This window comes from Pongo abelii, chromosome 2 (assembly GCF_028885655.2).
Source record: "Pongo abelii isolate AG06213 chromosome 2, NHGRI_mPonAbe1-v2.0_pri, whole genome shotgun sequence".
In the NCBI taxonomy this organism is placed as follows: Eukaryota; Metazoa; Chordata; class Mammalia; order Primates; family Hominidae; genus Pongo; species Pongo abelii.
This window is the reverse complement of record NC_085928.1, coordinates 115,962,798-115,976,143: the sequence shown is the minus strand read 5'-3', so window position 1 is coordinate 115,976,143 and position 13,346 is coordinate 115,962,798. Positions and strand designations below refer to the sequence as shown.

The 13,346-nt window shown below is 52.3% G+C and overlaps 1 protein-coding gene across 1 annotated transcript in view; it reads right to left on the bottom strand.

Annotated features, from left to right (window-relative positions):
* Nucleotides 1-9,549: 9,549 nt before the first annotated feature.
* The window catches only part of SCN5A (sodium voltage-gated channel alpha subunit 5), a 103,118-nt gene continuing 99,321 nt past the window's right edge, over nucleotides 9,550-13,346 (bottom strand). Inside the window, exon 28 of the mRNA XM_054552283.2 lies at nucleotides 9,550-13,102. Coding sequence (XP_054408258.2) covers nucleotides 11,865-13,102 — 1,238 coding nt within the window. The 3' untranslated portion in view covers nucleotides 9,550-11,864. The remainder of the gene's footprint in view (nucleotides 13,103-13,346) is intronic.

The window sequence follows — 13,346 nt, the reverse complement described above, 5'->3', positions numbered from 1 at the left end:
GTGGTGAGGGCAGCATGGAGGTGGTGGCTGGCCTGGAAGGGAGGAGGACACTGGGTGGCTGGGGTGCCAAGAGAGTCCTGGTGGGGGCTGGTAGCTGGGAAGGCTGGGCAGGGCTGTCCACAATCAAGAGGGTGACAATGAGTATGAAGAGTATGCTTAGTGGAAGTGAAGGCCTGGGAGGCTGGGAGGACCAGAGGTTCGTCTCCCCCAACCGTGCCCTTGCTCCTTGCTCTCATCTTCCTCACCCCTTCTGCACCCTGGCCGTTCGGGACCTCCTCTTCTCCCTGATCTGGTCTTTCAGAAATCTCTGGCTTCTATCCTCTATAACCCCTTGCTCTCCCAGCCTCCCAGCCCCGTCTGCTCCCCAAGTCACATCCCCACCACCCCTCCTGCCCTGCCTGCAGCCTGGGCCCTGCTGAGCTGCCGTGCCCTTCTCTCATCACCTCCTCCTCGCTCCCTGTGGCACCCTGGCACCAGCCCCAGATCTGTGTGCACTGATTTCCCAACATTCCTGTCCTCCTTCCCACCCCACTGCCCCAAAGGGAGGGGCTCAAGGACTTGAGACGTTTCCGTTGGGGGGCCCAGCTTTCCCCCAGAGTCAGGGAGGGATGAAGGCAGGGCTGCTGGAGGGCTGGGCCTGCAGACCTGTGGAGCTGTCTAGTGGGAGGGAGAGGGCTGGAGTGGGAGAGCATGCGGAACCACTGTGGTGGCGGGAGATGCAGCCCTGCAAGGCCACACTGCTGTCCCCAGCTTCCCACTGTCTGTTGGTCTTGCCTGGTGTCACCTGCCCTTCCCAGCTCTGCCTCTGACTTCTGCATCTCCCCTGATCCTTTCAGTTTCTCATGGTCCTTCTTATGGGTGATTAAGGAGCTGGGCCCTAGGCCATTTCTGGAGGGCAGGAGTTGGAGGTGAGCTTCCTGTTGCCTTGTGTGTGTAACTCTAGAGTCCCGTAGGTGGGTGGCTGCTGGACGTGCCCTGGGAGGGGAAAGGGACCTGTAAGGGTGTGTCCATAAACAGAGCGATTCTAGAACTCAGGGATGCTACTGTGGACAGGACTTAGAGATTGTTCAGCCCCAACCCTCTCCCACAACCATTTATAGATGAAAACGTTGGGCTTTAAGAGGGAAATAGGATTGACATGAATGAGTCACATAGGGGTTAGGAATCATCATCACTGTCATCATACTAGACATTTATTAAGTGCTTACTATATTTGAGGGATCATTGTAAATTCTTTACAAACCTTAATTTTCATAGTCCTCACACTACCCTGGGAAGCAGCTGTTGTTATTTTCCCCATTTTACAGACAAGGGAACAGAGACTGGAACAGTGAGGTCAGTTTCCCCAGATCACACAGAAAGCCTGTGTCAGAGCAGTGGAAGTTTATCGCACACAGGGAGGCTTGCTCCTTCCAATGATGATGTAAGCATATAAGCATTGTTGAGAGCTCTTTACAACAGTAGCAGACATTTCACCAAAGAAGATAGAGGAATAGCCAATAAGCACATGGAAAGATGCTCCCATTATGGGCATGGTGGCGCATGCCTGTAATCCTAGCACTTTGGGAGGCCGAGGCAGGAGGAGTGCTTGAGCCCAGGAGTTTGAGACGAGCTTGGGCAACATAGCAACACCCCCATCTCTACAACATTTTTTTTTTAAATAGCTCATGCCTGTAGTCCCAGCTACTCAGGAGCCTCAGGTGGGAGGATCGCTTGAATCTGGGAGTTCAAGGTTACAGTGAGCTATGATTGTGCCACTGCACTCCAGCCTGGTTGACAAAGTGAGACCCCCATCTCTTAAAGAAGAAAAAGACATGCTCAACATCATTAGTCATCAGGGAAATCCAAATTAAAATTACAAGATACACCTACTCAAATGGCTAAAGTTAAAGGAAAAATAAGGCTGGCAATACTAAATGCTGGCATGGATATACAGCAACTGGAACTCTCATTGCTGATTGAAAAGCAAACAAATGCTTTGGAAAACATTTTGACAATTTCATATAAAGTTAAACATACACTATTAATATAACTCTGAAATTCAATTCCTAGGTATTTACCCAAGAGATAAAAACATAGCCAGGTGTGGTGGCTCACGCCTGTAATCCCAGCATGCCTGGGAGGCTGAGGCAGGCAGATCACTTGAGCTCAGGATTTCGAGACCAGCCTGCGCAACATGGTAAAACCCTGTCTCTACCAGAAATACAAAAAAATTATTTGGTATGTTGGTGCATGTCTATAGTCCCAGCTACTTGGGAGACTGAGGTAGGAGGATTGCTTGAGCCTGGGAAGATGAGGTTGCAGTGAGTGGAGGTCATGCCAATGCACTCTAGTCTGAGTGACAGAGTGAGACTCTGTCTCAAAAAAACAAACAAACAAAAAAAGTCCAAAACACATAAGCCCACACAAACATCTATATACAAATGTTCATGGCGGCTTTATTCACAATAGCAAAAAATGGTAAACAACTCAAATGTCCATCAACTATTGAATGGAAAACAAACTGTGGTATGCTCATATAATGGAATATTGTTCAACAATAAAAAGGAACAACTGATAACAGACAATGACATGGATGGATTTCTAATGCATTATGCTAAGTGAAAGCAGCCAGGCACACAAGGCTACATACGAAAATTCCTCCACTTATATGGACTCTCCAGAAAAGGCAAATCTATAGGAACAGAAAATCTATCAGTGATTGCCAGGAACGGCAGGCTGACCATGAAGGAGATGAGACAACTTCGTGATGTGATGGAAATATTCCATATCTTAATTGTGGTGGTGGCTGTACTGCTTAAACATTTGTCAAAACTCATCAAACTGTGCATTTAAGAAGGGTGCCTTTTATTGTATGTAAGTTATACTTTCCTAAAACTGATTTAAAAATAAAAACAATGGGCTGGGAAAGGGAAGAAAATAGGATGGTCATGGTCGGCCTTATTGCAAAAGTGACCTCTAAGACTTGGAAGAGGAAGCAGGGGAGCTAGGGCTGATCCCTTGGGGAAGAGCATTCCAGGTGGGAGGGAACAGCCAGTGCTCCAGTGCCAGGCCAGGACATGCTTGGCCTGCTCAGGAACTTGTAAGGAGTCGGTGTCGCTGAAGTGGAGCAAGAGGCCGGCCATAGCGGGGCTCAGACAGGCAAATGGGCAAGGGCTGGATCAGGGCTGGGTAAGGGCTGGATAAGGGCTGGGTAAAGGCTTTTCCTCTGGGTGAGATGAAGCTGCTGGAGGGCTTTCGGTGAGCGTGATCTGACTTGATTTTAACAGGACCACGCTGGCTGCTGTGTTGAGAGCAGCTGGGGACAAGGACCAGTGAGGAGGCCGCTGCAAGAATCCAGGAGAGAGATGATGGTGGCTTAGACCAGTGCAGTGGCAGTGGAGATGTTGAGAAGTGGTTGAACTTGGGATATATTTCGAAGGCAGAGCCAACAGGATTTCCGGCCGGATTGGATGTAGGGTGTGAGAAAAAGAGAGGCGGCAAGGATGACGTCAAGGGTTTTGGCCTGAGCAGCTGGAAATCCAGCCGGGCACCCCCGTGGGGGCTGTTGAGTGGTTTTAACTTTCTCCTGGGGCCTGTGGGTGAAGCTGAGACAGAGACCGAAGGGAGGGGCTGAGCCCTGCCCCTGGCTCTGTGGCTCAGGGAATAGGCTGCACATACTGATTATTCCATTACCCTTTATTTATTGGCCTTATTGGCTTTTGTCATTTCCTTGTCTCTTGTCTGGAGTGACGGCTATAAATGTGATAGATCGATACAGGATACAGGAGCCCCAATTATCTCTCTTAAACCAGCTTCTCTTAAACAGGGAGGGCTCTTGGGCAAGCTGTCCCTGCCCTCTGCCTTCCTTGCCACAAGTCCTGCAGTCTTCCGTACAGAAGTGGCCTGGTTCTGCCAGGGAGGGAGCGATGCCTGGGAGGATGAGTGGCAGACATGGGCCCCAAGGGGAGACGGCTCCCAGGACAAATACTGGAGGCAAGCTCGGCCCCCTGGCCAGTCGCACCGAGGATCCCAGTGCACACTCCCTGATGCTCTGCCTCACACAGAGGCCAGCATGGAGCGGGGCAGGTGGGAGGACAGGACATACTGCTGGCTGCTCGGCCCACATCCGGGGAAGGGGGCTTCACTCTGACCTTGCATGCCTTTCTGGAATCCAAGCCGGCCTGTCTGTCCACAAAGGCTGGGATGATGGGGCTTTTCTCTCCGGCAGCAGGTGCCTGGCAGCTGCCCGGGGATGCCAGCTCCATGAGCTGGCATGGGAGGAAGTGCTTGTCAGGATGGTCATTACGCGTGCTGGGCTCAGGCTGGCCTGGCCCCGACCCCTGCCACTCAGGCTGGCTTGGGATACCCACATGAGGATAGTGCTTCCTGAAGGGACCCTGGGGTCCCTCTGGGATGCCCTCAGATGGAGCTTGGCAACTGCCAGCCTTTAAGTGTCATTTCTGAACTAAGTTCCTCACCCATCCTCTCAGCTTGACTCTTCTCTGGCCTGTCTGCCTACCTCTGTCCCTGAGAAAGTCCTGAGGGCCCTGGCCCAAGGAGGTTTGGGACAGGAAGCCTGACATTCATTCCTGGGATTTGAGGCATCTCCCTGTGCTCCTCCTCATCCTTGGCAGACTGACTACAGCCTCGGTGCCTTGCGTGTGCACAAGTGCATGGTGAATCCACACGTGTTTCTCCATCTGGCAAGAATTTCAAATGGTCCTGTGTCTGACCTCCTTCCAGAAAAACAAAGAGTGGGAGGTGGCACTGCTGGTGAGAAAAGGGGCAGGAAACTTGAGGGGACAAGAAGGGTTCAAATGGAGGAGCAGGTCCAGGGGAACTCAGCAGAGAGTGAATTGGCTGATCAATCAGTTTGTTTCTTCTGCAAACATTCCAAGCTCCGTATCTGTGCCAGGTGCTGGGGCAGGGGCTGAAGACTGTGTTATGAACAGGCCAGGTCTGGCGTGGCCTTGCACAGCCCTTAGACTCACAGGTGGGCTGCACAGTAACAGTGTGCTTAGAGCAATGGTGGGGTGCAAAGGCACCGTGCCAGCACACACAGACTCTCAGAAGCAGCCGGGGTCAGGAGACACTAGTCCCTGCTGTTTCTCTGAGCCCATCAGTGGCTGCCCTTTGGCATCTTCGCCACCACACCCTTGCCTCGCTCTCAGTTGCTGTTCCCAGTTGCTGTCTCTGCCTGTAGGAGTGCCTGGGCTTCTGTCTCCCTGGCCCCTCCCAACCTCCTGGGCTTTGAGTCTCGTGGCCATCAGGGCTGATGTCGGAGGAGCTCCTGGCACGGGGGTAGGGAAGCTGCCAACACTGCCGTGGCCCCCAGGGTGAGAGCTGACGTCTGTCCAGGAGCATCTCCCTCCCTGCCAAGGGCTGAGATCTCTGGGCTGCATGCTTTCCCTCTGACACAGGAGCCGGCATCCGTCACTCACAGGGCCACCCGCTGCCTGGACCCCAGCTTCACCCCAGAGTGACCCAGCGACAGCTGCAGCCTTGCTGCAAGCACAGTCCTCCTCTCCCGGCCTCAGCCACTTCCCAGCCTCACTCACTCCTTCCAGGTGAACCCGCCCACATCCCAGGCCAGGTGAGGGCCCACCTCAGGCAGCCAGGGAAGACCCCACCCAAGGGGCCGAGAAGCCTGGGCTCCAAGCCTTGGTTTCAAGAACAATGCGGGAAGCTGCCTGCTGGCCCAGACCAAGGTGGTAGTTAGGATCCCTGGAGCTTGTGAGAAAGACCTGACTCCCGTCACCGCCCCATGGTGGAGTCGCAGCCCCCAGCTTCCCTCCTTTCCTCACACACGCAATAGTCATTGAGTTACCACCATGTGCCAGCCACTGAGCTAGTCCCGGGATGCAGTGCTGAGTAAAGCAGACATAGACTCTGTTCTTGTGCTGCTTTTAAGTTTTTTTCACTGAGATTCCTAGTAAGAAGTTTATTTTCTATCACTCACCAGGATACACACATGGGAACTCACCCAAGTTTTATATAGAGCTGAATCAACACTTTCTCCAAACAACACTCACTCTTACCATATGGGATACACTGCGATTTTAAATTCTGATATTCTTTAAAAAAAAAAAAAACTGGACATGGTCTGCCATTTGAAAAGCTCTCGTGTGGCTGGGGAAAGATGATTAGCCCAGTGGTGAATGGACTATCCCTGCCCCAGTTTGGACCAAGGAACCAATATCATAGGTTTCAGGGCACCGAACCACATGCCTCTCCTATGAAGTTGGTTTACAAGGGAAATAAATGGCACCACCCACTTGGGCCCCTAGTCACATCAAGGATATAAAAAGGGGTCTGAGAGAGTAGAGGGCTGCGGGACCCTGGGAGCCAGTTTCTTTGGAGAGAGCTGCTGCTGTGCTGTTTCCAGGACCCCAGCCTTCCCTTGCAGGAGGTTCTAGCAAGGCTTGTGGCAGGCACACACCACCTTCTAACTTTGGGCAGGCCAACAGGGCTTCCAGAGCTTCTCAGAGAGCTTTAAGATGTTGGAGACACAGAGAACTGGGCCTCCAGGATCCAAGAAAGCTCAAGTGGATGAGCGAGTGTGGTCTGACTCCCACCCTCGGAACCCAGAGGAAGGGTTGCGGGCCAGCTGTGCTGGGGGTGGCTGCAGAGGGCATTGCTGTCAGGGCATGACCCCACCCAGAGTAGGTGGGGCAAGTGCTCCAAGTGTTTCTTGTGGGCCAGAGGTGGGCAGGCGGAGAGAGAGCCAGTGTGCACCACTATGACAGGGCCACCTGGAGGGACAAGAGGCCTTGCCAGGAAGGGCTAGGCTCATGGTTCCCATGGGCAAAGGAAGAGATCATAAGGGGGTACCCAGAAGAGAGATCCCACAAAAATGCCTTGTGTGAGAGCATCCCTAACCATCTGCCTGGCCTGGGGAGGAGAAGCCACCAGCTACCCCGTCTCTGACAAGTCATGGGATCGAATGCTCTCCTGGCCTGGCTGAGTCTGTGTTTATAACACAAACTGACTGATTAGGTAAAATAACCTAAGCCTGAGCTACAAAGCTACAGGCTCTGCCCGGGTTTTCTCCAGGGCCAGGGAAAATGATCGCCACTGAATAAAGCTAAAGAGACACGAAGGGACAGAGACCAAGGCTGGGTTCTATTACATCAGGGATCGTGTTTGTTCACATAATGGCTTTGCAGGTGTTTGCAAGGAGTGTGGAGGGCTGTGGCAGGGAAGCATCAAGAGTGGGGAACATGGTGGGGAGGGGACCAGGCTGTGTCAAGGGAAGGTCCCAGAGGAAGGGGCATTCAGGGAGGTCTGAAGGCTGAGTGGAAAGCAGAACAGTGTTCTGGCAAGGCTGGGAAGAGGAAGAGCCTGGAGCCTTTGAGGGGTTGGAAGAGATGCTGTTACAGAGGTTGGCAGGGCTGGGGGGACCTCTGAGGGGTTTGCCTTGATCCTGAGGCAATAGAAAGCCACTGTGCAGTCTTATGGGAGTAATTATCTTTGATGAAAATATCACTCTGGTAGCTGAGTGGAGAAGAGTTTGGAATGGATGAGGTTAGAGGAAGGAGCTTCCCTGGTGGCCTCCATGAGGTGATATGCTGGCCTCACCCAAGGAAGGGACAATAAGATGGAGCCAAAAGGTGGGGTTTGAAAGACACGAAGGAGGTGGAGCCAACGGGGCTTGGACCAGGTGAGGGGTGAGAGGTGAGGGCTGCATGCGGCTGAGGATGGGTTTGTGGGAGCACCTTCACAGATAGGCTCAGGGTGAGGCGGAGGAGCTCAGAGTTGCCTGCTCTGGGCCTGAAAGCTCTGGAGATGTCCAAAGTAAGTAGCTGAATCTGCTGGCCTGGGGGTCCAAGGAGAGACCTGGCCTCAGGAAAAGATCAAGACTCTTCAAAGCCATGGGAGGGGAAAAGAATGCGTTTTCCACTCTTTCTGGGAGACAGCACAGGGCCTAAAGAACTTGAACATTAGTCAGACACCAGAGGATGTTCTGCCAAGGGAGGCTGAAAAGGCACAGTCAATAAGACGGGAGGAGACACAGGCAACAAAATAAAAAATAGACAATGGAATTCATGAAAATTAAAGTTTTGTGCATCCCAAGACATTATCAACAGAGTAAAAAGGCAACCCACAGAATGGGGAAAAATACGTGCAAATCATGTATCTGATAAAGAATTAATATCCAGAATATATAGAGAACTTCTAAAAGTCAAGAATGACAAAGAAAACAACCAAATTCAAAGGACCTGAATAGACATTTCTCCAAAGAAGAAATACAAATGACGAATAAGCACATGAAAAGATATTCAGCATAACTGATCATTAGGGAAATGAAGATCAAAACTACAATGAGGCCGGTCACAGTGGCTCACACCTGTAATCCCAGCACTTTGGGAGGCCAAGGTGGGCAGATCACCTGAGGTCAGGAGTTCGAGACCAGCCTGGCCAACAAGGTGAAACCCCATCTCTACTAAAAACACAAAAAGTAGCTGGTGTTGGCTGGTGCCTGTAGTTCCAGCTACTCGGGAAGCTGAGGCAGGAGAATCACTTGAACCCAGGAGGCAGAGGTTGCAGTGAGCTGAGATCGTGCCATTGCACTCTAGCCTGGGTGACAGAGTGGGACTCCATCTCAAAAAACAAAAAGCAAACAAACGAACAAAAAAACTACAATGAGATACCATCTCAGACAGATTAAGATGACTGCTATTTGAAAAAAGCAGAAAATAACAAGAGTTGATGAGGATGTAGACAAACTGGAACCCTTGTGCTGTGGGAGACAGTATGGCAGTTCCTAAAAAAATTAAAAATGAAATTGCCATATGAAACAGCAATTCCACTTCTGGGTACCTGCCCGAAAGAATTCAAGGCAAGGTCTCAGATATTTGTGCACTCATGTTCACAGCAGCATTATTTACAATAGCTAAAATGTGGAAGCAACACAAGTGTCCCTCAGTGGGTGAGAGGATAAGCAAAATACATACAATGGAATATTATTCAGCCTTAAAAAGGATGTAAATTCTGAAAATTTATGAAAAAAATTAAGAAACAATTCTGAAAATCCTGAAAAAAAAATTCCTAAAAAGGAAGGAAATACGTTGTGACCTGGATGAACCTTGAGGACATTATGGTAAGTGAAATCAGCCAGTCACAAGAGGACAAATATTGTATGATTCCACTCATACAAGGCACTTAGGGTAGTCGAATTTGTCAAATATTATGTGATTCCACTTATATAAGGCATTTAGGGTAGTCGAATTTGTCAAATATTGTATGATTTCACTTATATAAGGCACTTAGAGTAGTCAAATTTGTAGAAATGAAAAGCAGAATGGCAGCTCCCCAGGGCTGGGGGAAGGGAGGAGTGGGGAGCTAGTGTTTAATGGGTGCAGGGTGGTAATTTGGGCTGACACAAAAGTTCCTGACATGGATGGTGGTGATGGTGGTACCACAGTGTGCATGTGCTTACTGCCACAGAATTGTACGCTTAAACCGTGGTTATGATGGTGTTATGCTCTCTCAGCAAGTTCCCCAGACTTGCTCAGGACGAGGCCATCTCCCAGGCCCCCGGGCCTCTGCTACCACTCTTGTCAACTCTCAGCAAAAGGACAGTGCCTAGACCAGGTCATGTAAGCCATTTATTGGTTTGTTTTAAAAATATGTATTTTATTTATACACGAAGTTTGGTGAGAAGTGCTTGATTAGTTCAGACAACATCTGGCACTTGATGTCTGTCCTTCCCTCCTTTTTCCTACTCTCTTCTCCCCTCCTGCTGGTCATTGTGCAGTTCTGGAAATTAAAAAGGTGACAGCCAGGCTAAAAGCTAAGGGTTGGGTCTAGCTCACCTCCCGCCCCCAACCACACCGTCTGCAGCCAGCCCCAGGCACCTGTCTCAAAGCTCCCAGGCTGTCCACACACACAAAAACCACAGTCTCCTTCCGGCCAGCTGGGCTGGCAGCCCGACCTGCCTCCCAACCGCATTCCTGGCTGTGCAGCGGGCGGTGAGCGCCCAGGAGGGGCACATACCTCTCCAAGCCTTGAGAGCAAAGCACAGAGATCTACAAAAATAGGATTTCCACTTGGAGAAATGTCGCTGGGACAGTTAAACCATGTCCCACACTGGACTCAAAGGGAACACAGGAGAAGAGAACTAGTTCTGTCAGGGGCATTGGTTGGGTCTGGGGTTGCCACCAAGGGAACTGGGGTGACAAGAAGAAACATAATACTTTACTCGCCGGCAATGCCCCCTTCAGCACTGCCACAAATGTCCAGCCCTCCGACAGCTCGGCGAGGTAGGTTAGGAGCAGCCAGCCCAGAGCGGGCAGGTGAGACGAGGTGGCCTGGGAGGCATGCGCCCGGTGGAGGGGCTCTATGGGAGAGCTGGAATGGGGCAGCCAAGCCCCTGCCTGCTCAGGCTCCGCCAGTTGACCCTGTTACCTCAGGGTGACAGTTCTCTATGTTAAAAGATTTGCATATGCTAAATAGGATTGTCAGCAGCTGAAGAGGTCCTGGGGGTGATTGGACTAGTAAAATATTTTTCCCTGAAAAGGTCTTTTCACAAGACCTATGGGACCACCTGGATCTTGCCCCAAAGAGGTCCTGTGTGTGGGTGCCATCAGGATCCCTGGCTGAGCCAGAGAGGCTGGGCCTGACCACAGTGCCCCGTCTCTCAAAGGAGCCATGGTTCATTCCCCTCTAAGGGCATGAGAAGTGGGCTTGACCATCCCTTTCCCTGCACAGGGCACAGGGCCAAGCTCCTCTCCCCACTCCCATGTCTCTGTGTCTGGAGAGGAGCTAGGGACCACACAGAAAACTCCTCCGCGTATGGTCCAGAGAGCCCTGGGAGATGGCCAGTTTCCTCTCTTCAGGCAGGCTGAGGGGCCGCCATGGCTCAGGGCTGGTGAACTTCTTAGCCCCAAACCCACATGGCTCAGCCTTCTCTTCCCTTGGCCGGCTGGGCAGGGCCTGCCAGGTTCCAGGAGCAAGGACAAGCCGTATGCCAGGCCGTGAGTGGGGCTGGCACCCTTGTGTCCTTTGGTTTTAAGGTTAATACTCTTACAGAAGGGGAAGAAAAGGCAACTATCAGTGCCTAGGGCCAGCCCTGGGACCCAGGCCATTCTCCTCTGGAAGCCTTTTATTTTTGTAGGACTGACAATATGACCTGCGTGAAAACACAGGGGGAAAATGGGACCTTGGAGACAATAGAAGGCCAGAGTGAGCCCCATGGACAAGAACCCCATCCTTGGGGGACTGGCAGGGAAAGGCCTGTCTCCCTTAGGCTGGAAGCCTGGGTCCCATGGCCTGTGTCTGGCCTCCGTGTGTGAGGACTGTGTGTGTGTGCTTGTGTGAGTGGGGGGTTCAGCCCTCCCAGCATCTCAGGTCAAGTGGGAGGCGGACCCCATTCGACCCCTGGGCAGTGAAGACCTGTGGGAGCCACACTGGATTCCACTTCTGCTTTGAGAACAGAGTTCCGGCTGCTCCATAGACACGCTTGCTCAGGGTTAAGAAGAGACAGCGTGAATTGCTGCCCATGTCCATGGAAAAATCCTTAGTTCTTTGCTCAAGTAAAAAAATATCAAATATAATAAATTTATGAAAGCCCATTCACAACATATACAGTCTCAGTTTTATATTTCGCCTCAGCAGCTGGGATGAAGTTGCTTTCCAGAGCCCCAGGGCATTGCCTGACCAGACCAGGTCACAGGTCTGTCTGAGGCCTCCAAGCACAGGCCAACTGCTCCAGCTGTCCACGCGGTGCCACAGAACTCTGCCTGGTTGATCCACGTGGCCGAGGCCCATTTCTTACTCCCAAAGCCAGGAAGGCCCCAGGCTGGTTTGTGACTGACTGCATTTAGGTTTGCCACGGTGAAAAAGGCTGCTTTTCAGTGTGTTCTGGCCAGCCAGGCCGAGGCTCACACAGTGGACTCACGGTCCCTGTCCGGAGACGGGGTGAAGTCGGCGAGATCTTCGCTGTGGCTGTAGTCAGACCCCCGCACCTGGAGGTTATCGCTGGTGGCTCTAGTGACACTGTCATAGGAGGGTGGGAAGGAAGTGGAGGAGATGGAGGAGCTGGAGGGTGGGCCAAGGGGTCGGGAGAAGTTCTCACTCATCACATAGGCGATGAGGCCCTCTTGCTCAGGGGCATCCTCTTCGGAGAGGCCCCTGCCCGCCTGCTGACGGAAGAGGAAGGAGGCATGCTTCAAAGAGCGTTGCAGCAGGTGCCTGCGGAAGGCCCTCTGGATAACCGTGGCCGACACCTCTTCGTGCTTGCGCCGGAGTGTGGTGGTGATGGGCTCGTAGGAGATCTTGGATGGGTTGGCTGCCATGAACTTCTCCTCCATCTGGATCTTCAGGGCGTCCATCTCCCCAGACTCCCCCAGGACCCTTTTGGTGAAGGCAAAGAGGATGTCCATGCAATGGATGCGGTCCCCACTCACCATGGGCAGGTCCATGTTGATGAGGCTTATCTGGTTGGGCTTGGCGATACGGAGTGGCTCAGACAGGGCATCGGCAAAGTCAGACAGGACCGAATACTCAATAAACTGAGTGGCCTCTGGGTCAAACTTCTCCCAGATCTCATAGAACATATCGAAGTCGTCCTCACTCAGGGGCTCGGTGCTCTCCTCCGTGGCCACGCTGAAGTTCTCCAGGATGATGGCAATGTACATGTTGACCACGATGAGGAAGGAGATGATGATGTAGGTGGTGAAGAAGAGGATGCCCACAGCTGGGCTCCCACAGTCACCCCGAGAGCCATTGCTGTTGGGCAGAGTGGGGTCGCAGTAGGGCGGCCCAGTGTTGAGGATGGGGCTGAGGAGGCCATCCCAGCCGGCTGACGTGGTGATCTGGAAGAGGCACAGCATGCTGTTGGCGAAGGTCTGGAAGTTGAACATGTCATCGATGCCAGCCTCCCACTTGACATAAGCGAAGTTGGCCATGCCAAAGATGGAGTAGATGAACATGACGAGGAAGAGCAGCAGCCCGATGTTGAAGAGGGCAGGCAGGGACATCATGAGGGCAAAGAGCAGCGTGCGGATCCCCTTGGCCCCTCGGATCAGTCTGAGGATGCGGCCGATTCGGGCCAGGCGGATGACTCGGAAGAGCGTTGGGGAGAAGAAGTACTTCTGGATGATGTCCGAGAGCACAGTGCCTGTGGGAAACAACAGAGACTGTGGCTACTGGTGGCACCTCCGTCTTCCAGCCAGCATCACTGTGCAGGGGGTTGGCGGGGGTGGGTCTCTGTATGGCAAGGAGCCAAGGAGAGGCAGCTCTTCCAGGAGGATTGCGTCCACTGGGCATGCTAGGACTCTGCCTGCTCCTGTCTGTCTGAGTCTCCATATCTGCATCTGTGACCCAGAAAAATGGGTCCTTTGCAGGGTTCCTTCTCATCCCCC